Source organism: Haliotis rufescens, unplaced genomic scaffold, assembly GCF_023055435.1.
Source record: "Haliotis rufescens isolate VD_foot unplaced genomic scaffold, xgHalRufe1.0.p SCAF_7, whole genome shotgun sequence".
In the NCBI taxonomy this organism is placed as follows: Eukaryota; Metazoa; Mollusca; class Gastropoda; order Lepetellida; family Haliotidae; genus Haliotis; species Haliotis rufescens.
In genome coordinates this window covers 37,794,341-37,821,872 of record NW_025964361.1, presented here as the reverse complement: position 1 = coordinate 37,821,872, position 27,532 = coordinate 37,794,341, and the positions used below count along the sequence as shown (strand labels likewise).

General features: G+C 39.5%; 1 protein-coding gene and 1 long non-coding RNA gene across 5 annotated transcripts; both read right to left on the bottom strand.

Moving 5' to 3' along the window:
• Nucleotides 1-908: 908 nt before the first annotated feature.
• LOC124144154 (RING finger protein 121-like) lies at nt 909-25,468 on the bottom strand. Of its 3 annotated transcripts, none has more exons than XM_046513408.2 (8): nt 25,371-25,468; nt 12,448-12,488; nt 9,462-9,603; nt 6,251-6,405; nt 4,851-5,079; nt 3,905-4,038; nt 2,500-2,601; nt 909-1,205 (listed from the first exon to the last, which is right to left on the bottom strand). In XM_046513408.2, exons 1-8 carry the CDS (start codon nt 25,431-25,433, stop codon nt 1,085-1,087), a joined length of 987 nt encoding a protein of 328 aa, XP_046369364.1. In that variant the 5' UTR covers nt 25,434-25,468; the 3' UTR covers nt 909-1,084. The 3 variants fall into 3 exon arrangements, with proteins under 3 accessions (XP_046369364.1, XP_048243578.1, XP_046369366.2); XM_048387621.1 differs by lacking the exon at nt 25,371-25,468 and adding an exon at nt 18,719-18,806; XM_046513410.2 differs by lacking the exon at nt 25,371-25,468 and adding an exon at nt 14,208-14,327.
• LOC125376076 lies at nt 6,412-9,452 on the bottom strand. 2 transcript variants are annotated; one of them, XR_007218982.1, is made up of 3 exons: nt 9,430-9,452; nt 9,014-9,141; nt 6,412-7,132 (listed from the first exon to the last, which is right to left on the bottom strand). It is a non-coding gene; the product is annotated as an uncharacterized LOC125376076 (long non-coding RNA). The 2 variants fall into 2 exon arrangements; XR_007218983.1 differs by lacking the exons at nt 9,014-9,141; nt 9,430-9,452 and adding exons at nt 9,174-9,247; nt 9,344-9,361.
• Nucleotides 25,469-27,532: the final 2,064 nt, after the last annotated feature.

Below are 27,532 nucleotides of genomic sequence, written 5' to 3'. Positions count from 1 at the left end.
CACTGATTTAAATGTTAACTGGTTCCACTGTTGGGTTGTGCAGCAAGCTCGGTGCCTTTACCAGGCAGTGACCGACAAAAGATGGTGAGTGAGCAAGTTGGGCTTAAGGCTGCTATTAACAGTATTCCAGCTATATCACCACGTGTCAGCTCTTATGGGAGGAAAGCCTGAAGTGATACAGGTCTCAGACGTGCATGGGAAGGTGCTGACAAACCTGGAAACATAATCAGGGTGAACCAGGATTCTGACCAACAATCACAGGTTTCTGGTGTGCCAAAGGGGACTTTACTCGGCACAGCACATTACGATGCCTTAGATGACTGGGCCGTACCTGCCCCCTATAAAGTAGGTACAAATACATATACCATTATCTATCGTACAGGCGCAGCCATACTACTATTGCAGAATTCAAAGATTACACTTTGAAAGTTCCCAGACAATTTCTGTGTTGTAAGTGAAGTTAAGAAATAAGTTGGGCTCATTAATTGTTGCGAGAGCAATCTTAGTTTCACAGACAAACTGGATAGCGGCTGCCATTTTCTTTCTACAATGAGGTCGCCAGTGAGAAAGCACCTGTCGTTCAATCGTGGCTAATGAGAAATTGTCCACGCCCTATCTTCTGGTAAGCTTAGACAGGAGCCCAGTGTATTGATGGTGATACCTTGCATGTTAAGAAGTACCTGACATAGGTCTGTAACTAGTCTTTAACCATCTCCTGACCAAAAAACAAATAGTCCCAATCACCTGCCTTAGGCCACACCTTCTAGGAATGACCAAAAGAAATATACTTTTCAAGAAAAGTATTCATATGCAGTGAAAAATCCAAAAGTCTAATGTTTTTCAACCAATCAAATTGCAGCACACACTCCTATTCATTTTACAACTTCCAGGAAAACACAAGAAAAGAATTGATTTTCAAAGATGTGTTTATTTACAGATGACAGCCCATACAGGACTCGTTCGATTCATAATTTATAAAAACATATCACAAGCAAATAAATGATGACATAAGACAGATGTAGACAGACACACTTCATCACGGTCTCTCATACTGGCGTTGATCAGCTCGGCTACAGGTGCTTGCTCATTCCAGGCCCAGGGCCCAGTTTATTCCCTGCACGAGGAGGATGATGACTGGTTGCCAGGCAACCAGGTACCGAATCCAGTCCAACAGGTTACCATACATAACATTGGTACGTTCCCATCTGGGGAAGTGTTAAGGTAATTGGATTCAGTGGCAATCAAATGTCTTCTGGAACACGTATATATTATAACAAATGTTCTATGAGGGATAACACTTTCCCATGGCGGATAGCTATGAAAACGCAATGCCACTATAGCTTTAGGCCATGGGAGCCATGCAAACTTACACTTGTCAGAGGGGTACACAAGATATGTGATCTAGACTACCAGTTGTCGGACTTCCATTTTTGTGAAAGCCTCGGGGAAGTGGTTAGATTGCTGACTTTGTGTATAGGCGATAGGTACCTCACTTTGAGAGTGTGAGTTCGAGTCCCAAATGGGATTCATTCCATAAAGGTATTAGAAACTGTTATCCCAAATATAACATTTGATACATTTGACCACTTTATATTCATTGCGTATATATGAGTAAATGAAAGTGTTAGTTGTTATTTAGCAAGTATTATCATAATTATAGTTTCCAATTTACCTGTGCATATCCTAAATCCATCAGTTGAGAAGATTGAGTTCTGATGATATGTGTCTTTATGATTAGAACTGTTATAAAAATAGGTGTAATAATTGTAGCACTAGAAAAATAGGTACATTTAGGTAAATTGTTGTAGCTGGATGAAAAAAAATCTACATCCACATACCACAAACTAGTAGAATATGACATTTCATGGTGATATATGCAGAAATGACATTTCCAATATGGCTGCTGGGATCATTCTTGAAAAGATTCAGCTTCATAGGCTTAGTGAGTGAGTTTAATGGTGCTTTGAACAACATTTAACTTATATAGCAGTGTGCCATCTTAATGTGATAGGTAAGCCCTATGTGATGCAGGTCTCAGACGTTTACTACATTAGTGAGCATGGATATGGTGACGAACCTAGAAACATAATCAGGGCGAACTGGGATTCGAACCCATCATAGGCTAGTAGTATCCAAGGACAGACGGATACTGTGCTACATAAGGTTGAACTCAGTCAGGTGATCAAGAAGTACATACAATTTCATTATTTAAATCAAATTTCAGATTCAAGTGCCCATATTGACTTTTCTCATCTTCTTCAAAAGACATCTTACATCTGGCTGTTATAAATTCACTATCATACCAGATAAAAAGACTAACTGCTTCTGTCTGAAACAGATTTTAGACCTAAAGTAAAAATATTCATTCTGGCTGCCTCCCTGAAGTGAAATAAACCTGTGCTGTACTTAGTAAAACAACCCTTGCTTAACAGACTCACCTGTGATAGCTGACACTGCAGATACATGTAACACATGTTATGGTATGAGAGTAAAGGATACGGACTTGGGAACATCCTCTTCAGGTCTACTTTTTCCTTGCAGTATGGACACGTCTGTTTCTTTCCCACGATGCACCATCCTCGTATACAGAACTCATGGAATCTGGTTCAAGTCAAGGTCAAATGAAAACATCACAACAATCATCCAATATGTGCACACACAGAAAAGTCAACAAAGACCGCCACTTGACAAAAGTTGCTGTCAGCGGCCACACTAAAAAGAGGATTTGAACCTCTAGGACAAATTGGGGTGTCATCATTGGTGGGAACAAGCCACTCTCCTACCCAGAGTTCCTCGTACGTCTGCCTTAGGCCAGAAAGATGTGTTGATTCGTCACACCTGACACAGTCCGTTCAACAAATAACATTTGTCATTTTTCAAGAGTCTACACATTTAGACAAACATATTAATATATAATGGTTAACTTTCATTGAGAAAATATCCTAAAAAGTGAGAAACCATTTCTAATTGGCATTTACCCTTTGTTGTAGTCGTGCCCTATGGAGAAGTAGCGATACGGTCACTTTGATGTATACAGCCCATACACTGTTGCCGGGGTAGTAGTATATAATAACAGCCAAAATAAAGATGTATTCCACAAATTCAATGATACCAGGGTTATTGACTTGTACACTAGGGCTGGGACTATACACGAACTGTGCGATAAGATACATATCACGATACCTTGTCCACAATCCGATACAAATCACAATACTCGTATGTGCTCTTATCTGTGGTGCGTAAGCCATCTTTTTCACATAGAGGATGGCCACTACTAATTAGTGTTTGGTGTAACAGCAAACATTTAAGGTATGAATCGATATTTTTTTCATAGTGTGCAACTGTGATCGATACTTGTAATGGGAAGAAAAATATTGCGATCCACCGATGCATCGGCCCACCACTAGTAGTATATCTATATAATTATGCAAAACAATATGTAAAACGCTATGAAAGGCTTCCCTTAGGTCTATAAACCTGTCACATGATACCTATCTTGTGGCAGTGGCAGAGTGCTCATCCCTGCGGTGGAGTGTGGGAACAAGCATGTTAAGCTTTAGCTTCAGTGGTCCAGTGGTTTCTGAGATTTTTGCAGTGAGGAAGCATGTTCAAGCTACAAAAGTGAAATAAAGGTAAAAATTCAAAATATTGCCAACAGAATCAGGAACATTGCACCATTGGCCTGTACTGTCCACAAAGGGATCTTATCCCCAAGGTTATTGTAACACCCATACTTTAGTATAGGCTCAAGATCATCGTAGCACTAAAATGACTTTGTGCAAGTGGGCCCTGGAATCTTCATAGGAAGACAACATGAGGAACTAAGTACTATTTCTTGACAGCTAGTCAAAGACATACCCACGCTTCCGACAGAGCAACACAACGCTAAGTTCACAAAGGATACATATGATTACATGACAATTTGCATGTTTTTTCTATGATGGCATCTTCATTACTGAAGAGTAGAATCTGGTTGCCACACACAGCACAGATGTTAGGATCCAGACGCTTGGACGGGAGGCCTGTACTAGAATAATACTGCAAAAACAACAGTACTATAGGAACAGCATCAAAGTAAAACAAAGTGAATCTTGGCACTACTTTTAGTGGAACTACGTCTGTATAAACCATAAACCATTATTATTATGAATGGAATCATCTTATTCCAGGGTTATACATGTATATACAATGATCCCCAAGTCTTACATATTTTAATAATATAAGCTGCTTCAATATCCCCAACACTCATGAAATAGTGATTGAAATATAATGGTACAAGCAGTGTAGAAAAGTGGCAGAAAATTGAAAACCCTAATTCTATAATTCATGAAAGTAAGGGGTCGCTAGATTCAATGACTTCAGTTTTGTTTGTTTATTTGTTGTTTAACGCTGCACTCAGCAATATGCTATATGGCAGTGGCCTGCAAACAATCAAGTCTGCATCAGACAATCAAGCGATCGATATTGTGAGCAATACGATGAGAAGCCATCAAAGTCGGTGAGTTTGACAACCCATTACAGATTGAAGGGGACCACATCTAACCCGGAATCCCCACAGGGTCAATATGGGACCCCATAGTTTTGAAACACTAAGTAGACAGAGACACAAGGAATTAAATTCTGTATTCTTTCTACACGTTTGGAGGTACTTCCCCCTTCATCAGGTTAATGATGTAACCGGTATATATTGGTTCTCTAAGAGCCAACAACTTCAAAATGCCTGTCAAAGACCTTCAAGCAGACAATAGCACATTCAAGTAGAAAGTTGTTGCTCAAGTGAATGAGGATTTTCTTTTTTGCAAGTATTATTGTTTTAAAAGGGAAGTGGTATACGGCCTATAACAACCTACCCCTATGTGTGCTGCCATGAACTCAGAACAGACTTCTGCAAAATCTCGGGATATCACCCCAAAATACAATCCGTAAAATAGAGTGAGAAGCCCAAAGTCCATGCCAGTCTGTGGTTTGACGAGGAACAACATGCTGATGCCAAATATGGTCAACATGACAACAAGGTAGCCAAGAACTCCTGCGGCATAACTCAGCTTGAAGATGAGGAGGAACCATTTGTACACCAGTCTGAAACAGAGGGATTCCATGAGCCCAGTACCTCAACAAATAATGCCCATATTCTCAGTGTTGTTAAAGTTAATTGCCTTCATCCATCTTGATTGAAAAATTCATGAAATCTATGATGAGTTTGTGGAGAATTAATAAATTGAGTTAAACACCAAAACATGTAAATAAACATTACAGTCTGAAAACAAGGTCTCAAGGTCTGTTGCTCCTGTTGTTGCGAGTGAGTGAGTGAGTGAGTGGATTTGGCTTAATGCTGTATGAATAGTATTTCAGTGTATAACATGGAGGGTCAAACAACGAAGTGATGCAGGTCTCAGATGTTCACCACTTTGGTGAAACCCAATAGCATGAGTAAGGTGCTATTGTAATGTTTCCTAGAGATATGTTTGTGTTTCAGTTTTGTTTGTTTGTTGTTTAACGCCACGCTCAGCAATATTCCAGCTACATGACGGTTTTGTTTCAGTGTATACATGGTATAGTACAAGAATCATTTACAATTTCTTTTGTTATTCAAAAGATTAATTGGTTTCTTTGTTTGTTGCTTAACGACACACTCAGTAATATTCCAGCTGTATGGCAGACGCCTGTAAATAATCAAGTGGACCAGACAAAGAAGTGACTACCGGGTAATGTTACTAGCATCAGCCATGCAATCAATCAGTAGGCTCTAGGGGTCATTTCTAACCTGGAATCCGAACAAGGGTAATTTACACGAAGGATACGGAGAGATAATGAGATCAGTTGTAGAAACTGACATTTTTAGTCCACTAGTCCTTAAAATAATAACACATAGCAAAACCCTTAAAAAGGCCAATTTCTACTAGTCCTTATGATACCTTAACTATTGGGCAGTTTGGCAAGGACTACTGGACTATAGCACTATTGTCAATTTCTAACGCTAGACTTATGGATTTAACTTCTATTATTCTGCTGACATAACATTTCAGTACAAATGCTAGTATCTTTACCACTTGCTTGATAAAAGTACTAGCATCTTGCTTGGAAAGAAGTTGAAATCCATAACTCAACTCTAATGTGTCCTCTTTGTAACTACTGCATATAAAATCCCACTTAATGACTAAATGACGTAATTTTCAAAGCAATGATCAACCCTGACATTTTAAGCAATCCCCATTGCTACATAAGGGGTCAGCTGTAAACATCCACTGACCTTGGTGTGTCCCCTGAGAGTGGTTTTCTGGAAGCCCGGAAGACAATGTAGCCGGTGATACAGGAGAAGATGGCCCACACAAACACAAACCTCATCCACCAGAACTTGAGACAGAAGACGATGGGGATCAGCCACATTCCCAACAGCGTGGCCCTCTGGATAGAAAAACATCACCATTAGACATACCGATAACACACTGAAGCGTGGCCCTCTGGGTAGAAAAACATCACCATTAGACATACCGATAACACACTGAAGCGTGGCCCTCTGGGTAGAAAAACATCACCATTAGACATACCGATAAGACACTGAAGTGTGGCCCTCTGGGTAGAAAAACATCACCATTAGACATACCGATAAGACACTGAAGCCAGGGAGGGAGTTGGGTTGAATATATATTAATTAGTATAAATAGAATTAAACATTCTGCATGTGTATTGATAGACTAACATTTAGTCTCTGAAATCTTATAATACACAATATCCTTCTTGACTGAAAAAAATTCACTATGCTGATTTCAGAGAGCTAGCTAGACTTGCTTTTGTATGCATTTCTAGATTTATTTATTTTTCATAAAATAAATATATTCCACAGTCATGGTGCAGGACTAGTATATTGATAAAAACTACCTATGCAATTTATCCATTTAATGCTATATATGAACTAGACTGATCAATTAATGTCTATAATTTTGAATTTTTGGAATTCTCACTGTCCATCTTAACAATGGTAATTTCAATAAATGTAAATATTTCAATGGCAGTCAATTATTTATCTAGTATCAATATTCATATATTTGTCTGAGACTAGTAGTACTACTGGTATGACCTGAAGTGGCTAGTAGTTCTACCTGGTATGACCTGAAGTGTCTTGTGGTTCTACCTGGTATGACCTGAAGTGTCTTGTGGTACTACCTGATATGACCTGAAGTGTCTTGTGGTACTACCTGATATGACCTGAAGTGTCTAATGGTACCACCTGATATGATTGGTTGGTTGGTTGGTTCGTTGTTTAACGCCGCACTCAGCAATATTCCAGCTATATGACGGCGGTCTGTAAATAATCGAGTCTGGACCAGACAATCCAGTGATTAATATCATGAGCATCAACCCACGCAATTAGGATTGATGATCGTGCATCAACCAAGTCAGCGAGCCTGACCAACCGATCCTGTTAGTCGCCTTTTACGACAAGCATAGTCCCCTTTTACGGCAAGCAAGGGTTGCTGAAGACCTATTCTACCCTTGAATCTTCACGGGTCTGATATGACCTGAAGTATCTAGTGGTACTACCTGGTATGACCTGAAGTATCTAGTGGTATTACCTGGTATGACCTGAAGTATCTAGTGGTACTACCTGGTATGACCTGAAGTGTCTAGTGGTATTACCTGGTATGACCTGAAGTGTCTAGTGGTATTACCTGGTATGACCTGAAGTATCTAGTTGTATTACCTGGTATGACCTGAAGCGTCTTGTGGTTCTACCTGGTATTACCTGATGTGTTTAGTAGTTCTACCTGGTATGACCTGAAGTATCTAGTGATATTACCTGGTATGACCTGAAGTGTCTAGTGGTACTACCTGGTGTGACCTGAAGTGTCTAGTGGTACTGCCTGGTATGATCTGAAGTGTCTAGTGGTTCTACCTGGTGTAATCTGAAGTGTCTAGTGGTACTGCCTGATATGACCTGAAGTGTCTAGTGGTACTACCTGGTATGACCTGAAGTGTCTAGTGGTACTACCTGGTATGACCTGAAGTGTCTAGTGGTACTACCTGGTATGATCTGAAGTGTCTAGTGGTACTACCTGATATGACCTGAAGTGTCTAGTGGTACTACCTGGTATGACCTGAAGTGTCTAGTGGTACTACCTGGTATGATCTGAAGTGTCTAGTGGTACTACCTGGTATGATCTGAAGTGTCTAGTGGTACTACCTGGTATGATCTGAAGTGTCTAGTGGTACTACCTGATATGACCTGAAGTGTCTAGTGGTACTACCTGGTGTGACCTGAAGTGTCTAATGGTACTACCTGGTGTGACCTGAAGTGTCTAGTGGTACTACCTGGTGTGACCTGAAGTGTCTAGTGGTACTACCTGGTATGACCTGAGGTATCTAGTAGCACTACCTGGTGTGACCTGAAGTGTCTAGTGGTACTACCTGGTATGACCTGAAGTGTCTAGTAGTACTACTTGGTATGACCTGAAGTGTCTAGTGGTACTACCTGGTATGACCTGAAGTGTCTAGTAGTACTACCTGGTGTGACCTGAAGTGTCTAGTGGTACTACCTGGTATGACCTGAAGTGTCTAGTAGTACTACCTGGTATGACCTGAAGTGTCTAGTGGTACTACCTGGTATGACCTGAAGTGTCTAGTAGTACTACCTGGTATGACCTGAAGTGTCTAGTGGTACTGCCTGGTATGACCTGAAGTGTCTAGTGGTACTGCCTGGTATGACCTGAACTGTCTAGTGGTACTACCTGGTATGACCTGAAGTATCTAGTGGTATTACCTGGTATGACCTGAAGTGTCTAGTGGTACTACCTGGTATGACCTGAGGTATCTAGTAGTACTACCTGGTGTGACCTGAAGTGTCTAGTGGTACTGCCTGGTGTGATCTGAAGTGTCTAGTGGTACTGCCTGGTGTGATCTGAAGTGTCTTGTGGTTCAACCTGGTATTTCCTGATGTTTTAGTAGTTCTACCTGGTATGACCTGAAGCGTCTAGTGGTACTACCTGGTATTACCTGATGTTTTTAGTAGTTCTACCTGGTATGACCTGAAGTGTCTTGTGGTTCAACCTGGTATTACCTGATGTTTTTAGTAGTTCTACCTGGTATGACCTGAAGTTTTTAGTAGTTCTACCTGGTATGACCTGAAGTGTCTAGTGGTACTACCTGGTATTACCTCATGTTTTTAGTAGGTCTACCTGGTATGACCTGAAGTGTCTTGTGGTTCAACCTGGTATTACCTGATGTTTTTAGTAGTTCTACCTGGTATGACCTGAAGTTTTTAGTAGTTCTACCTGGTATGACCTGAAGTGTCTAGTGGTACTACCTGGTATTAACTGATGTTTTTAGTAGTTCTACCTGGTATGACCTGAAGTGTCTTGTGGTTCAACCTGGTATTACCTGATGTTTTCAGTAGTTCTACCTGGTATGACCTGAAGTTTTTAGTAGTTCTACCTGGTATGACCTGAAGTGTCTAGTGGTACTACCTGGTATGACCTAAAGTGTCTAGCTTTCCACTGCACCAGCAGTATCTGGGCAACCACCAGTGTCGCCAGAAGGATGAGTGCCATCTCCGCATGCATCGTCTCATGGCCGCGGTGCTTCTCATGGAGCTTCTGGTGCTCGATCCTGTAACAGCAACATCATATAAACATGTCACACATCTCCCCGCATCCGTCGCTTATGTCAACTTATCAAATCTCATCGCAAAAACATTGAATATTGAATAGTATGTCTAAGGAAAGGATTGTGAGTGAGTGAGTGAGTGTTTTTTGTTTGTTTTTGTTTAACGCCGCACTCGGCAATATTCCAGCTATATCGATTCACGCAATTGGGATATGATGACATGCATCAACTCAGTCAATGAGCCTGACCACCCGATCCCGAGTGAGTGAGTGAGTGAGTGAGTGAGTGAGTGAGTGAGTGAGTGAGTGAGTAAGTAGTATTCCAGTTTTATCATGGCATGTTTACAATGCATAGGCATCATATATATATACTGGCAACAGACTGGAACAATATTCAGTAGCAGATTTCTACTGGTTACTTGCTGTAGACAGGCAAGACGGGTGTCACATCACTTTCAAAGAATCTTGGTTTGAGGCATTGGCTGATCTATCTCTTGGAGTTGGGTACACAGTGGTAGAAACTAACATTTTTGGTCCACTTGTCCTTATAAAGATAATATATAGAAAAACCCTTAAAAATGGCAAATATCTACTAGTCCTTATTATACCTTAACTATTTGGCAGTTTGGCAAGGACTACAGGACTAGTGCCAATTTCTAGCCCTGGTACATGTATAATAAACTTGGCCTATACTGTATTATAAACAGTATTCACTTCTTGTTCTCATCCTACGTCCTTTAGAGTTAATCCCATAAAGAGTGTTGCATGAATATTCTCTACCCAATAATCCCTACTTGATACATGACGTGTAATAACAGGACATGATTGATTGGCTAATCTGGGCATATCACCTGGAATTATTATGTCTAGAAGATCAAGGGTGTGACAGAATTGTTAATGCTCCGAATACAGTGACCAGTGTGCCTTGTGGAAAATATCACACTTGCCATGTTAGCATAATGAAATTTTGCCAGTAGTCTTAACTGAATCAGCTACGTGCTGGTGCAGAAAAAATTCTTATACATGATTTTATCTCTTCAAATTTTGATTAACAAATTATTGAAAGCAAATTGAATATATATTTTCAATCAGAAAATGACTTTAAAAGCTACCTACATCTCATTATTCTTGCAAGCACAAAGAATGTTATAGAATACTATCAAAAAGATTGTGTACTTTCAAAAGGTTATTATTTGGGAGGCTGATGATTTTATGATGTATAATATTAGCTCTGAAATGTGTATGAAACATGCAGGTTACATTATTAAACAATGTTTAACCACAGGAGACTGCTATTTGATTGCTATGTCTATAAACCAGACAATGACAGGCTGCAATGTGGTCAGATACCTGTGTTAATCAGTCCTTCCTAAGGCTGTGGTCAGATACCAGTGTTAATCAGTCCTTTCTAAGGCTGTGGTCAGATACCTGTGTTAATCAGTCCTTCCTAAGGCTGTGCTCAGATACCAGTGTTAATCAGTCCTTCCTAAGGCTGTGGTCAGATACCTGTGTTAATCAGTCCTTCCTAAGGCTGTGGTCAGATACCAGTGTTAATCAGTCCTTTCTAAGGCTGTGGTCAGATACCTGTGTTAATCAGTCCTTCCTAAGGCTGTGCTCAGATACCAGTGTTAATCAGTCCTTCCTAAGGCTGTGGTCAGATACCTGTGTTAATCAGTCCTTCCTAAGGCTGTGGTCAGATACCTGTGTTAATCAGTCCTTCCTAAGGCTGTGGTCAGATACCAGTGTTAATCAGTCCTTCCTAAGGCTGTGGTCAGATACCGGTGTTAATCAGTCCTTCCTAAGGCTGTGGTCAGATACCAGTGTTAATCAGTCCTACCTAAGGCTGTGGTCAGATACCGGTGTTAATCAGTCCTACCTAAGGCTGTGGTCAGATACCGGTGTTAATCAGTCCTACCTAAGGCTGTGGTCAGTTACCGGTGTTAATCAGTCCTTCCTAAGGCTGTGGTCAGATACCAGTGTTAATCAGTCCTTCCTAAGGCTGTGGTCAGTTACCCGTGTTAATCAGTCCTTCCTATGGCTGTGGTCAGATACCAGTGTTAATCAGTCCTTCCTAAGGCTGTGGTCAGATACCTGTGTTAATCAGTCCTTTCCCAAGGCTGTGCTCAGTTACCGGTGTTAATCAGTCCTTCCTATGGCTGTGGTCAGATACCTGTGTTAATCAGTCCTTCCTAAGGCTGTGGTCAGTTACCGGTGTTAATCAGGTCTTCCTATGGCTGTGGTCAGATACCAGTGTTAATCAGTCCTCCCTAAGGCTGTGCTCAGATACTGGTGTTAATCAGGTCTTCCTATGGCTGTGGTTTCTCCTGGGTTGGGTGGCTGCACCAATGGGAGTGGTCGTTAATAGGTTCATACAATACTCCACAATCACCTGATGCTACTACTGTGGTGGGAATATTGACAGAATATATTGGTTACCATGGTAACACAGTCAGAAAAGGACTAGACAGAACGAAGGGCCCTTTGTAATTCTGCTTTCCATTGATGAATACATACTTTTTACAGACTGATAAAGCGTATCGATTTGCCATGTAAAGTTCTATGTCCTGTGTCAAATGCCAAATCTATATAATTATGCAAAACAATATGTAAAATGCACTGAAGGGCTTCTTTCACAAAACTGCTCTGGAAAAGTGTGTGTTTTCACAAACAAGAGGAAAGTCTGGTCACCATGGTCACATGATATGCAAATGAGCTTGTGGCATTGGTGTAATGCTAAGTGCCGGAGTGTGAGTACTGCTAGTATTCATACAGGATCAGTAAGTAGACGCCTTCCCTTGGGCTCTTGGCCATGGTTACAATGTACTGTCATACAGTTTTATCAACTCACCGCCATCGTTCTTTCTCCGACAATTTCGACATGTCGATTGTCTGAAACACATGAGGAAAATAAACGCTATGCATTTGGATTTAGTCATATTCATAAAAAATGCTGGTCCAAACGTAAGGAATAGTATCAACATATATATACAAAGATATACAAATGGGACGAATTACATGAATTTGGTGATCATGGTTATACTAGAACAATACACCAGAGTTTTACATGATTAACTATCATCTCCTTAATACTGTATATTTATGTGGATTAAGTAGGCAGTGTATCAGTTGAATATATATAGCCTTGTATTAACATCATTAGCATCTGTGTCAGTATGGACAACATTAAGCATAGAACATTCATCATTTTGTCAATTCTGCAAACGCAGTTTCTTGGCATGTGAAACAATACCCAATCTCATTACATTATAAAATCAGATCTTAGTTCTCGCTACAGTTAAACAAAGATCTGAGGACAGCCCATTATGGGTCACGTCAGAACTACCTTTCATCTGACCAATCAGAGTGTTGCTTACCAGACCAGTAAATTGACAGTCAGAATGTGTTTTCTTATCATGCAACCTCGAAAAGGTTAACACAGGGTATTCTGAATGACAGATACAGGCTGAACATGACCTGTAATGGGATGTCTTCAGGTTTTTGTTTCACGGTAGCAAGCACTAAAATCTTATTTTAAAGATTGAATATTGCCTACTACATCAAACATACAACACCAACCTTTAGGTAAGCCGTGACCGATAACTGTAGCCCACAAAGTTAGAAATACTACAGTCTATGCTAATAGCAAATAAAATAATAACCATGCGAGACATTATTAAGCATGTTCCATGACAGTCGAAATCTTGTGGAAGATGCTCTTGATGCACATGTTGCACACCTGCCCATTTGTGAGATGTAAACTGAATGCATATTGGTCTGTACCAGGACGTTGCTTGAAACTCTTGGTGACTACAATGCTGCACACATTCCCTACCTAGCTCCATAATGAATGGATTGTGAGGTCTAGAATTGACTACTCTAACTGATCACCAAACCTGGAATATAACTGAGTAAGGCATGAAACAGAATGAAACGAAACAGAAATCTACCATGAAGTCTAAGTGATCCCAACTTCTCCCCATGTACCTATCTTAGCGACTCCCACAATGCCCCGACTATCTCTGCCATGAATACCCTCTCATCAACACCCATGATGCATGTACGCCCAACGCATCTCTACCATGATGCCCATCTTAGCAACTTCCATGACACACCAACACCCAACTCACTTCCATCTTAACATTCTTCATGATGCCTAACCTACCTCTACCACATCGCCAACCTTAGCGACTTCCATGACACACCAACAACCAACTCACTTCCATCTTAACATTCTTCATGATGCCAACCTACCTCTACCACATCGCCAACCTTAGCGACTTCCATGACACACCAACAACCAACTCACTTCCATCTTAACATTCTTCATGATGCCAACCTACCTCTACCACATCGCCAACCTTAGCGACTTCTATGACACACCAACAACCAACTCACTTCCATCTTAACATTCTTCATGATACCCAACCTACCTCTACCACATCGCCCATCTTAGCAACTTCCATGACACACCAACTCCCAACTCACTTCCATCTTAACATTCTTCATGATGCTGACCTACCTCAACCACATCGCCCATCTTAGCAACTTCCATGACACACCAACTACCAACTCACTTCCATCTTAACATTCTTCATGATGCTGACCTACCTCTACCACATCGCCAATCTTAGCGACTTCCATGATGCCAGCACCGCTCCTCTCCCCTGTCTAGCAACAAGAAGCTCCCTATACACAGTGTCACAGCTTGCCATGTCCTATGGAGCCGTTCTTCCCATATCGCATGTTTTCCCAATCTGATTACAATAATGCTAATTCTTCTGATGTGTTGACTCAGTTTATCAGCACTAATCAATACCTGATGGCAAGGACGTAACAAGCGTTAACTGATGTGGGAAGTCTATTATCATTGATTATGTCGGCTATTTCACTTAACATCTGCCCTTGATAGGTTTGTCATACAGTTTTAGTCAAGTTACAGTGACCAGCATTGTGAAGGGACACTGAGTGAATGATTTGGATTTTACACCGTTTTTAGCAATATTCCAGCAACATCATGTCAGGGGACACCAGAATTGGGCTTCACAAATTGTACCCATGTTTCAGCAGGATGCAGGTGGAAAAAGGGTCCACAAGGTGATACTTGTGAGTGAGTGAGTTAAAATTTAAAGTCGCATCAGCATTATGTCAGCCATAGAGTGACGATCCTTGTGAGGTGAAATGAGGTTTAATGTTTAGCGCTCAAGATTATTGCACATATATAGCGATGAGCATGTAGTTGTGTGTGTGTCTGTGTGTCTGCTGGTTTCATAGTGCTATCCCACTGAGACATCATGTTGCAGTCTAACACTGATACCCCACTCTGACACAGTAACAGTACTAACACTGACACTGTGCAGATCAGTCCTTGTTTTAGCCCCTTAATGTTGAGCTCGGGCAGGGTAACAACAAGTACCATCTCATTTGTAATGATGTGGCCGGGGATCGTACCACTTCGACCTTCTGCTCCAAGGACAGACATTGCACCCCTTGGACACGCCAGAAACCTATGGTCGTGGGTTTGTATTGTGGTTCGCCCTGATTATGTTTCTTGCTTTCTCAGCACCATGCTCGTGGGTTTCACCAAAGTGGTCAATATCTGAGACCTGCATAACTGTTCAAAGCGGTGTCAAACCCAACTCACTCACTCACTCACTAAACATTCCTCCTATCTCAACCTGACACAATGGCGTATAATACTGTTCCAAGTGTCACAAATCTGAATCATCTGAATGGCAAAAAACTACGTTAAACATGAATAAAGACAAATTTGCATCTAAAATAATAATTTGAACTCCATAAATTTAATTTGATCCTTCAAACATTTCAAATGAAAAACAATACCAACAACAATGTCAAAGAAAAACATTTTGAAAAAAAGGTTGTGGTTTTGGATTGTAGACATAAACATACAAGATGCTATCCCTTCAACACTGGCCATGTGACCATGTCCTGGTATAAGTGTTCTTAGTCCAACTGACCAGCTGATCCAGTCTACAGAACCTGGAATCTATGCATGTGTAAGATCCCATGTTGTTGCCATGGCAACCTTGTACATATGGATCTGACAAGTCGTCAATGCCTTCTGATTTCCCAGCTGTCCAGGACAATGTTAATATTTCCTCCCATGTTCAAGTTTCATAAACTATTGTTACAAATATGTTGCTTAAAAGCAGCAAAATACAATAAAAAGCCTTCTCCTTTGAAATGAATTGTTGATTTTTAACATGTTAAATGATTATACATACACACACACACAGATATGTATATATGTATATTGATTTTCTTGTTCATATTCAGAATGTGCAAGATGGGCACTTTCTCTATCCATCTGTATCAGTTTACAGGGCCTGCATTTTCAACAAGTTCAACGTCCTCTGAAATCAATAGATAATTTCCCCAGACAGGATCATTCATACTTTGAGTTTGATGTAATAATGATAAATGTAGTCCCTATTTATTTTTGCCTCTTAAAGTGGTAGCTAGAAGGCTGACTATATATTACAGTGCAACCCGCACATGATGGCAACTGAAGCGAGGAATTTGATATGTGCTTCAGTAATGGGATATCCTCGTATCATGAACAAAACCATGCATAAATTTGCATATTTATACCATACAACAATCACATATGTTAACTAGCAATCGGTATTGGCAGAAATATATAGTAATACAAAGTGCTGTAATGGGATACGTATTGCAATATATACAAGTTATACTTCTTCATGATTTTACCAAGATAAAGATGAACTTTATAATGCCAAAATGTTTCCAAACAAATGATGCCTTACCTTCCTTGTTCAGCATTGACTATAACATATCCCTAACCATTCTGAATGTGATATTCAACCTTTAACAGAAAATCCTGAAGTGATACTACTGTATTGTGAAAACTGGTTCAGGGCGATTCTACCCAGATAGATATTTACAGGAATTTTGTACTGCAATTTACTGTTAAACTGGTAATATCATGCACTCACTAATGTTAACAACAGAATCCTCTAAAAGGTGAATATGCAAATCAGTCTTACATAGCAATTGCTGTATGTGTGTGGACAAACAGAGACAAGTTTTAGTTCATTTGTTAGTTAATAGGAAATTTGAAATTACAGCAGTTGAGCAATTCCCCCAAAATTGGTCCTTACGTATACAATTTCATGAAATAGCTAAAATGCATGAAGCCCTGAAACCAGACAACAAAGGAAAGTACACTTGTGACCAACATGAACTGAAAAGTGACCATGTATTGACAAGCAGCATGAGCATGTTCTCCACAACACAAGCATCATCCTCTCCACACAGGGGCAGTACGTCACACGAGACACCTTCCTGTCGTGAAGGTCGTATCTTTGGACATGGACAAAACATACACCTTTTCTCCTCATCAGGTCTTTATCCAATATATGAAAAACTATTATTTTGCTCAAATAAGTTACATAAATTTTCAAGTAACCTCCAAAAGCCAAAACAGTAGTTATAACTACAGAACATGGATTGGGAAACTTGCAATTACAATTTGGGCAATTTTACTGACATTTGCTGCAGACTTGGAATCGGCTTCTGAGCAGGCAATGCCAGGTATTGTACATAATATGATAAATACCTGAATCCTTCTTCAAAATGTTTGGCCAAATAAATATAAGTTGTGTCATATCTGTTATCGCATGTTCATAAACATGAGCCATGCACTAATGCCCTAATCATCTAATTATCAAAGTAGCATCAGGCATAATCCACTAGCCCAAGTCATAGACAAGCACATCATCAGATTAACTGTTGTAATATGAAAACATTGGCTGGTCTATAATTTCTTTGGAATGGTATATAAATATATCGTGTCAACCACTTGACATGGTAACATCTTAGTTTACAGATATACATTTCCAAATGGTGGAAATCAACATTTTTCTTTTTTCATAAAAATTGAGTAGAATTGAACAATAATTAAAAGCGTTTTAATCTTTAACTATAAGCTACTTTGTAGTTTCTTTCTTGAACATGTTGAATTAGCATAATTATTTAAGACTCAATAGAGAGAAAATTAATTAATTCCATATTTGAATAAAATTTCACTTTACAGGCCCACAAACCAAAGTACGGTAATTAAAACAAAATACCAATAAAACTATTTTCCTCTAAATCTGTAACAATAGTCAGGGATGCAACTTCACCCGTATCATTTTCTCACTAAACAGTGATAACATATGCTCACCGCCAAAAGCAACGCGAACCATAGAAACATATGGAGAAGTGTATACGTTAAGAAGAGATGTTTCCAATGTGTACCGTTTGTTTGTTTGTTTGTTGTGTAATGCCGCACTCAGCAATATTCCATCTATATGACAGCGGTCTCTAAGTAATCTAGTGATTAACATCATGAGCATCAATCCACGCAATTGGGATCGATGACATGCATCAACCAAGTCAGCAAGCCTGACCACCCGATCCCGTTAGTCACCTCTTACGACAAGCATAGTCACCTTTTACGGCAAGCATGGGTTGCTGAAGACCTATTCTACCCCGGATCCTCGCGAGCCTATGAATGACAAAACTAACAATCAGTCAAGTGTTACCACAGAGTGTCTTAATTCTTATCACGATATGCTGCATCTGATTTCCAAACTTTAAACGCTAATCCTGGATGAGACAAATGGTGCATTTTGAGTCATGGATCTATGACGTCACATGTGATGTGTTCATGAGCATCAGTTCATGCAACAGAACAGTATGCTTGTTTGTGCATCAAACCAATCTAATGTCTTTTGAATATGAGTAATTCTTCATATATTAACCAATATGTATGGTATTCGCATTTCTTTTGTTGGCGAGTATATCATGACACCCCATATCAAGCCTGACATTCTACTTGCCTGAAGGAAACCTTTTACAATAGGAAAACTGATGTGTGCTAGCAGACGAGTGCCAAGTTGCATCCCTGAGGCTGAATGGAAACAAGTGGGCCACAACCAAATGGTAAACATGACACCCCTGACAAAGTGAGGATTTTGTGTTGCAGGAAACAGCCGACCCATGGTGAGAGGACAGAACCACAGAACCAGGAAGCTTAAGCCACAGACAGATGTCTAACTACTGCTAGGACACGCTACCCCGACATACTCTACCTCTAGAGAGAAGTGGTCTCTAGGGTACCGCGGGAACCTAATTCTGAGAGGCATGATTCTACAAGATGGTAGGCAGTTAGCACTGCAGTTAGTACAAGCTCACCTGTAATTGGTTAGAATCACATGTTACTTGGGTACAGTCACATATATCAACATCAGTGTTATTGTTAGAAATGAAGCACGAAAGGCAAGGGCCCTTATCATAACCATAATGTTGAATGATTGATTGAGTATGGTTTTAAGCCGCTTTTAGCAATATTCCAGCAATATCATGGCGGGGGACACCAGAAATGGGCTTCACACATTGTACCCATGTCGGGAATCGAACCCGGGTCTTCGGCGTGACGACTGCGAACGCTTCAACCACTAGGCTACCCGACCGCCCCTACCATAATGTTGAATGTCAGATATTGAGTGACATAGGGTTTCAAATCGCATTCAAGATTATTTCACTTATTTAGCGATTTGGATGAAGTGTGTGTGGCTGCTAGTACTTTTTAGTACTTTTATACTTTTTAGTACTAGCCCACTAGCCAACCAGTCCTTTTTTTCATCCCTGTAATGCAGAGTGCCAGGCAGGGTAACATAATACCATCTTTTAACATCTTTTGGTATCACATGGCCAGGGGATTGAACCACCAGTGTTCCGCTCTCCAGGCAGACGTTCTATTCACTACACCACAGAGGCGTTCCTTAGATGAATATTTTAAACTGTTGCGGCTAGAGGCACTGATAGGAGCAAATCTCACTGACCCCTGAACCCTCTTTAACATGGTTTCGAGCAGTGGACAGGCTTGAAAATGACACTTTATCAACATTATCAAAGGCAATGAAAAATCAGGTCAGTGTAAAATGCTAAGGATCCTTGTTGAAACCGACATTCAGTAAACAACATTTATCAACTTTAATCTTAGGCTCCGAGTCTAACTCTGAAGTTACACAGTTTAACAATACAGGGCATAGCTAGCTTGATTGCCTAAGAGGCGAACAGACGCAGTTAAGGGCATGTATAAGATTTAGGGCTGTCACGATATGCTTACCTTATGTATCAATACATATTGCTAAACTTAAGTCATAGGATACACACGGCTCTATCAATGGAACTTAATCATGTTAATTTAATTTGCACCTGGTGCATGTTGACATGAAAAGACAGTTGCACCAGACAAAACCAGGTCACACCCTGGTCATATAAATTTATTAAAGTTGAAACATACAGTAATCTATGTATATAACGAACACGCTTATAATGAACTGACATATATAACAAACTATTTCTTTGTCCCGTCCATTTGCTGTACATATGTTGTACATATGCTTATAACGAACAATGTACATGTATATAACAAATTAAAATTAGTGGTCCCTCTGAGTTTGTTATAACCATAGTTTACTGTAGATGCATAAACGAATCTAAATAAGTAAAATCTCAGATCTCTTATAATTATGTCCTGAATTACATATAACACAGATTAGTTATGTAGCAAGGTACATAAAACATAGTGGTACATGTATTGAGTGTGTTCAAAGATTGATGTTGCATGATCAATATTGAAGTGTGATCAGCCAAGTCACACAGTCTGCCCACATGACTCCATGTTGCTCTAAGGACAATCATGACTTGTTTTGTTGGTTTTCATATTCATGCTTCTCGGGCAATGTCGGAGGGTTCTCTGATGAAAGGACATATTGCCAAATAGAAAGGTCAAAGCTGGGACGTTGTTTTTTTGTTTTGTTTGTTTGTTGTTTAACCCCGCACTCAGCAATATTCCAGCTATATGACGGCAGTCTGTAAAATAATCGAGTATGGACCCCACAATCCAGTGATTGACATCATGAGCATCGATCCACACAATTGGGATTTATGACATGTATCAACTAAGTCAGCAAGCCTGACCACCCGATCCTGTTAGTCGCCTTTTACGACAAGCATAGTCACCTTTTACAGCAAGTATGGGTTGCTGAAGACCTATTCTACCCCGGAATCTTCACAGGTCAGGAGGTTCTTGATTAAGATAAAAAAGACTAGAAACTAATGTGATATGATGTTTGTTGTTTAACGCTGCACTCAGCAATATTCCAGCTGTATGACGGCGGTCTGTACATAATCAAGTCTGGACCAAACAATCCAGTGATTGACATCATGAGCATCGATCCACCCAATTGGGATCATTGATATGCATCATCCAAGTCAGCGAGCCTGTTAGTCGCCTCTTACGACAAGCATACCCTGCTTTTACGGCATGCATGGGTTGCTGAAGACCTATTCTACCCCGGATCTTTAGGGGTCACTTTAAACTAATAACACGACATGCACTTAGTATATTGTCGTAGTGTACAGTTCAGTTTCATATCAACATGATCAATAAAAAAAACATGTTCTCCTCATACCAGTATACCACATAGATTCACACAAATCACTGAGTATAAATATCCCAATTTCTGTACAATGACATACGGTTTGGTAGACCATCTACAACCCAAACTGGAGAGTCTTGATTTTCAAGAGTCGAGTTCAGAGTGAATCAATAGACATAAACAGAGGAATGTGACTGCGATTCATTATTATCATAACACACCCATCAGGTGACAGCTGGTGTTATGTTATCAACAGATGTTAGATAATCATCATAACATCCTTTGCATTTGGCATGTTATAATCTAATATACTTATCATGCATTTTTCACCTGAATATTCATTTTAGTCATAAAAAGAATTAAATTTATGATAATTACAACAACGGTTAGCTTAAAACTAAAGTTTGAAAGTAAAGTCTGCTAGCCTGAGATTATTAACACTAGGAAGGACTAGTGACAATTCCTTGTAGGACCTGTTAAGATCTGGGGCAGAATAGGTCTTCAGAAACCGATGCTTGTCGTAAGAGGGGACTAGTGGGATCGGGTAGTCAGATGCCGACTTGATGGATGCATGTCATTGTATCTCAATTGCATGGATCTATGCCCATGATATCAATCACTGGACTGTCTAGTCCAGACTCCATTATTTACAGACCACCGCCATATAGCATGATATAGCAGGAATATCGCTGAGTGCGGCATTATAAAACAAACATTTAACCTTGTAGACTTCCACATTTACCATTGGGTATTGGTAGACATGGTACTGGTTGAAAAAAACTCCATGCAGTCGAAACAAAGATCTGCTACAAACTTGCCATCACCTAATGGTAAACGTGGTAATCCTGCATGGCAATGTCACAAGTCCTTTAGGAGATAAACTTTAATATTCTCTTTTTTAAATCTTGAGATGGTTCATCGTTGATTAAACACTGCTAAATGTTAAACCCTAAGCCTCCAAAATGACTAAAATGTGTTTCTTAAAACAGACTCTGTTTCTTGCAAAAGTATTCAGTTCAGTGATTTAGTAAAATCAAAAGTAAAATTATCCCATCAGATTAGATCATCTTTTAACATGTTTAATGTCACAGAAACAAATACATATAAAAATATGTTGCATAAGTGGTAAAAATCAAAGGAAGCCAAAACTCACACCACAGATAGAATCTAAAGTCTCACAGAATTAACGCATAAAAGGGCAGGTCAAAAAGTTCAAAGCCTAACAAACAAAAACAAAAATTGTGAAAGTGTTTTATTTTTCAACATAATCTCCCTGTTTTACAATACACTTCTCATATAGATAGTGATACTTTTCAATTCCAGTCAGGAAGAAGTTTTCTGAAGCTACCCTGAAAAAACCCCATCCATGGCAGCCTTGAGGTCATCGTTGTCGTTATAGCACTTTACACGAAGGTGTTCTTTCCGTTTAGGAAGCAGGTGAAATCACTTGGTGCCAGGTCTGGTCAAGTATGGGGGGTGAGGAAGCTCTTCAAACCCACACTGTTGCACAGCAACCTTTGCAAGTCGAGAGGTGCGATAAGAGGCATTGTCATGTAGTAGTAGAACTCCAGCAGTCAGTATTCCTCGCTGCTTTTCTTTGATAGAATCTCTCAGGCAATGAAGCAAATCAGCACAGTGGGCACCGGTAATCGTCTTTTGACTTTCCAAGTAGTCAACAAGGATCACACCCTTTGCATCCCAGAATACAGTGGCCATAACTTTCTTCACTGATCTTGAAGTCTGGAATTTCTTTTGTGCCGGATAAGTGGAATGGTGCCATTCCATAGATTGACGTTTTGATGGGATTATAGTGGTAGACCCATGTTTCATCAACCATCACTAATCTCTTTTTGAATTTGACAAAATTTCATCAATCCAGTCAGCTACTTTCAAGGCCCCTATTCCATAATAACCCCATTATTATTGAGTAATCGCTTATATCCCTTTCTAAACTTTCACCCCTGACAAGGGAATTATTTTGGGCATATTTTAAATTTGCAAATTAACATTTGTTTTAATCATTCCTTTATATGTTTCTAGGTATGCCCCGAGTGCGAAATCGGCAACACCTGGAAGCACTCATTAAATCTACAACATCATCGTTATCCAAATTTTCTATGGCAATGTCAGTTCTTTCTTTTTGCTTAAGATCAGAATTTAGAAACTTTGGCACCCAACAAGCAGATAACTTGTTCATCTGTAAATTTTCATGAATAATAGTTTCAGTGGATCCATGGCTTAGACCTGTGTCTTCCTCAAGTTCAGCAATGGTGATATGTCTATCTGACAGTATAAGTTTTTTTTTATCTCATTGACTGAATCTTCATTGATGGAAGTTGAGGGATGTCGAATCTAGGGTCATCATCAAGGCTTGTTCTCCCAGCCTTAAACATAGCTGCCCAATGTCTAACAGTGGAATAGCTAGGGCACTTATCCCCATACATTTGTGACATGCGATCGTGAATTTCTTGGGGTGTACTTTCTCTAAAGTTAAAAACTTGATGATGCTCGAACTCATTCTTTTCCATTTATGTGTCCATTTGGACCCATATCACGTTCAACTGGCTGTCACTAATATACAAACGGCCTCAAGAGACCAAATACACTCGCAATTAACTACTCAAACAATGTACTACATTGACTAATTCACGTTGTCATAGTTGAAAGTTAGTAAGGGAAAGAAATTTTTGACCAGTCCTAGAATATATCTAAAATATATATTTCATTTATTCTAAAATTCTGATAACATATATTATGCATGGACACACTGGAGGATTAGGGAGTTTTCTCTGCATTTCAGATCGGAGTGGGCTCAGTGAAGTGAGATAATGTTGTTTGATGTAGCTATCAACAGAACCAAGTCGGTAAATAATTGCACCTGGGACAGACAAACTAGTGCATGAAATATTGTGTACTTAATGTGTTTTAGGCAGGAGTTATATTAAAATAAAGCATCTGTCTGATATTATTGACCCGCAATAAAGCAGGTCACAGAGTCCACCCAATCCAATTAACTTGCCTCTTATTATAATTGTGCTGGGAACCTATTCTAACATGTGTCATATGCTGATAATTACAGTTGTTTTCTCCTATAGTTCTTGGTTTCCACCCTGTGATAACATGTGCAGCAGAGACACAAACTGTTAGAGGTTGTCATCGAGTGCTACCAAAAGACTTCCAGACCTAGATTATCATATGACATGATGGTGAATCCAGTATGCTGATACCAAATTCAGCATTGTACTTTATACTGTTTCCAATAGACATGCCACTAAACATATTCTGTTTGTTGCTTATCATTAAGGCTGCACTCAGCAATATTCCAGCCTGATGATGGTGGGTCTGTAAATAATCGAGTCTGGACCTGACAGACACCATCAGGCATGTCATTGTCAACCCGATCCATTTGGACCCTCTTACAACCAGCACAGGTTGCTGGGAACCAATTCTAACCTGGAATCCCAACAGTGGAACATATTCTGTTAACAGAATATGACATCTGCATGATCAGTGCAAATAGCATTTATTTATGCAAGGTTATAAGTATATGGTAATTAGACATATGTTAATCACCTGAACTATATGTTCACAATTAACTGCTGCAAGGAATTATGGGAAAAATCACCTGCCACAAAAAAAATAGCATAGATCACAGGACCATGTTACTAATAATAATAACAAACAAACTCAACGCTGAAGCCGAAGGCTGAGTTTGTTTGTTATTATTGCCTGGTCCTGTGCATAGATCCTGCTTACTAGGTTAGAGCCTCACTTGTAACAACCTTCATGTTACTCTGAACAAGGCTAAATAATCATGATTATGCATCCTCTGTTCATAAACATGTCGACAGCTGCTAGTGGTGGTGAGTTTGAGGACAGTAGGTCTGGTGTTGAATTCAGGACCTTTGGCAGCGCCATTTTGCATGTATGAATATCGTCTCAACTAGGCATAGGTTTATCATCGGACATGATCCTGATAATCGGCCTATGGTTTGGAAACACTATCCCCGAAACAATCTATTAATAATACCTCATTCAGATATTTGGTTACAAATGGATACATAACGGTCCATGTAAAATATAAAACAACGGGTAGAAAAATGCATTAACACAGAGAGAATGACAAGTGAAATTGACAGCATTGGTATTCCAATCACGAAATTAGGAGCATATTGCCTGATATATGACCCCCAAACCACGTTACACAAACCACCTTCCTAGCATTATAAATCTTTAAAATGTCACTATCTCGGATACGCCCCATCATCAAGTGTATAAGCGCTCTGAAACCTACCGTGTTACTGTGCAATACAGGTCCGTGACCATGCCCATGTATCGTGTCTACGTGGGCAACCATTTTGAATCAATCACCCATGGACAAACGGAGTTACGTCCCCTGACATTTTCCGGGGAAAACGACGGAGGCCCTATTGAGGATATATGAGGTGGTACACAAAGTACGTGATCTTGACTTCCAGTTGTCGGAGTACCATTTTCAGGGAGGCCTTGGTGGTTGTTTGATTAAGATCGCTGACTTTGTGTGCTGGCGATTAGGTACCTCACTCTGAGAGTATGCTTTCGAATCCAGGATGGGACTCAGCCCCAAAACTTACAAGAATTCTTACTTTACTAAGTATAACATTTGTTACATTTGACCACTTTCAAAACGACATTGTGAATTTACATACATGCTTATTTGGATTATAGTTTGTTTGCTTTTTCTTTTTTAACGTCACACTCAGCAATATTCCAGCTATATATAACGAATAATCAAGTCTGGACCAGACAATTCAGTGATGGCATCATGAACATAGATCAACGCAATTGGAATACGATGACATGAATCAACGTTAACGAGCCTGACCACCTGATCCCATTGGTCGGTTATATATCATGTGGTCGTGCCTGTACACGTTCCTATTTCACATTAAAAAACCCATCATATTTTACAATGTTGCTGAAGAATCGACTTCACCACTGTTCATTAACAACTATCCGAGTGATTATCATCTTAAGGGCTAATAAGCAATCACGCCGCAATTCGACTATTAGCAGAGACAATATATAAACGAAATTATACACCCAGTTTGATGGTGGCTAAAATGAAAGAAGAAAAAAATGGTTATTCAATGGTGATATATTTGATACAGGCACAATAAACCGGGGAGAACAAGGAACTATACCTCTCAGTTGATTTTATCATAGGTTTGATTTTCTTAAACCAAGCGATAATATATCTAAAAATGAACTGGCCTCGCATTTATTCAGCGCACAAAGAATGCTTCTACATGGTTATATCTAAAAATAATAATAATTAGATTTAACAAAATTTAAAATAATAAAACATTTCGCACAATACACAACTGCTGATGGGTAACTTAGACATCTTATCTTTGAAAATCAATACATTTGCTATTTCGGCCAAAATTGACAGCATTTCAAACATGGTTAGGGTCATGTGGTTGCAGATTCATTTTTTACCCCTCTCTTCATTTAACCAATTTATTTTTACACAAAGTTACCCAGCCACATATTACTTTTTATAAACTGTTCCAGGAACGAGTGATGGTGTAATAAATATAATCAAATTTAACAACTGTTCTTTTTCACATTTCAAGTACATTAAAAATCAAATACTATATTTTACCCGGCCGTTAATGGTGATATGTAGACTATGTCAGTTGACGGTTTTACATACAACAGAAAAATTGTAACTCATTCTTAACCCCGAAATAATACAATGTTTCGATATATTATATAACAGCACACATTAAGTGTTAATTAGGGACTTTGACTCACAATAGATACAATCAACTCTTGTTTATTTAATGAACGTGTGCGTGTGTATAAAGTCGCTCTCCAATGATTGATATTTTGATCAATATCCCACGCTGTTGGGGCGCGTATGATGCAATCGACCAAGTCACCGCGTCTTACCACCCACTTCATTGCTGAAAGTCGCCTCTCGTGACAAACAATGGTTACTGGGGACCTGTTCTAACCCGGAATCCCTTCGGGGAGATCTGGAAGTAATGTTACTGCAAGAATTATCTTTCGCAGTTAAATGTCAGGACATAGATGTACATTGTATTTAAAGACTCTGTGATCTGAAATATCCAATTAGGATACATGTATACGGGATAGAAGCTTTACACGTGTGTGTGTACAGGTATCCTCCCAATCAGTCTCTCATACAGAAAAAATGCATCCGAAGTCTCCAAGCAAGTCTACAATACTTTGGCAAGTCTAGATTTTGTAAGTATCAGGATAATGAATAGATTCTATGGGCTCCTTTCTATTATATATTAATATATTAAAAGACAATTTAACAGTACAAAATCTTAAAATATTTTCATTGCAGAGACTAAGCGCAATTCTACCTCCCAATAATCAGGAGAAGGCCTCCGGTTTGTCCGGCTGCGCTCCTCATGGTTTATTCTCTCTCCCTGCAGTGTT

Coding starts and splice junctions, on each gene's coding strand:
- LOC124144154 (XM_046513408.2), bottom strand. CDS start 25,433: ATGGTTGCCCACGTAGACACGATACATGGGCATGGTCACGGACCTGTA. Junction 12,489..25,370: donor CTGTATTGCACAGTAACACG/GTAGGTTTCAGA, acceptor CATGTGTTTCAG/ACAATCGACATGTCGAAATT. Junction 9,604..12,447: donor TCGGAGAAAGAACGATGGCG/GTGAGTTGATAA, acceptor TTGCTGTTACAG/GATCGAGCACCAGAAGCTCC.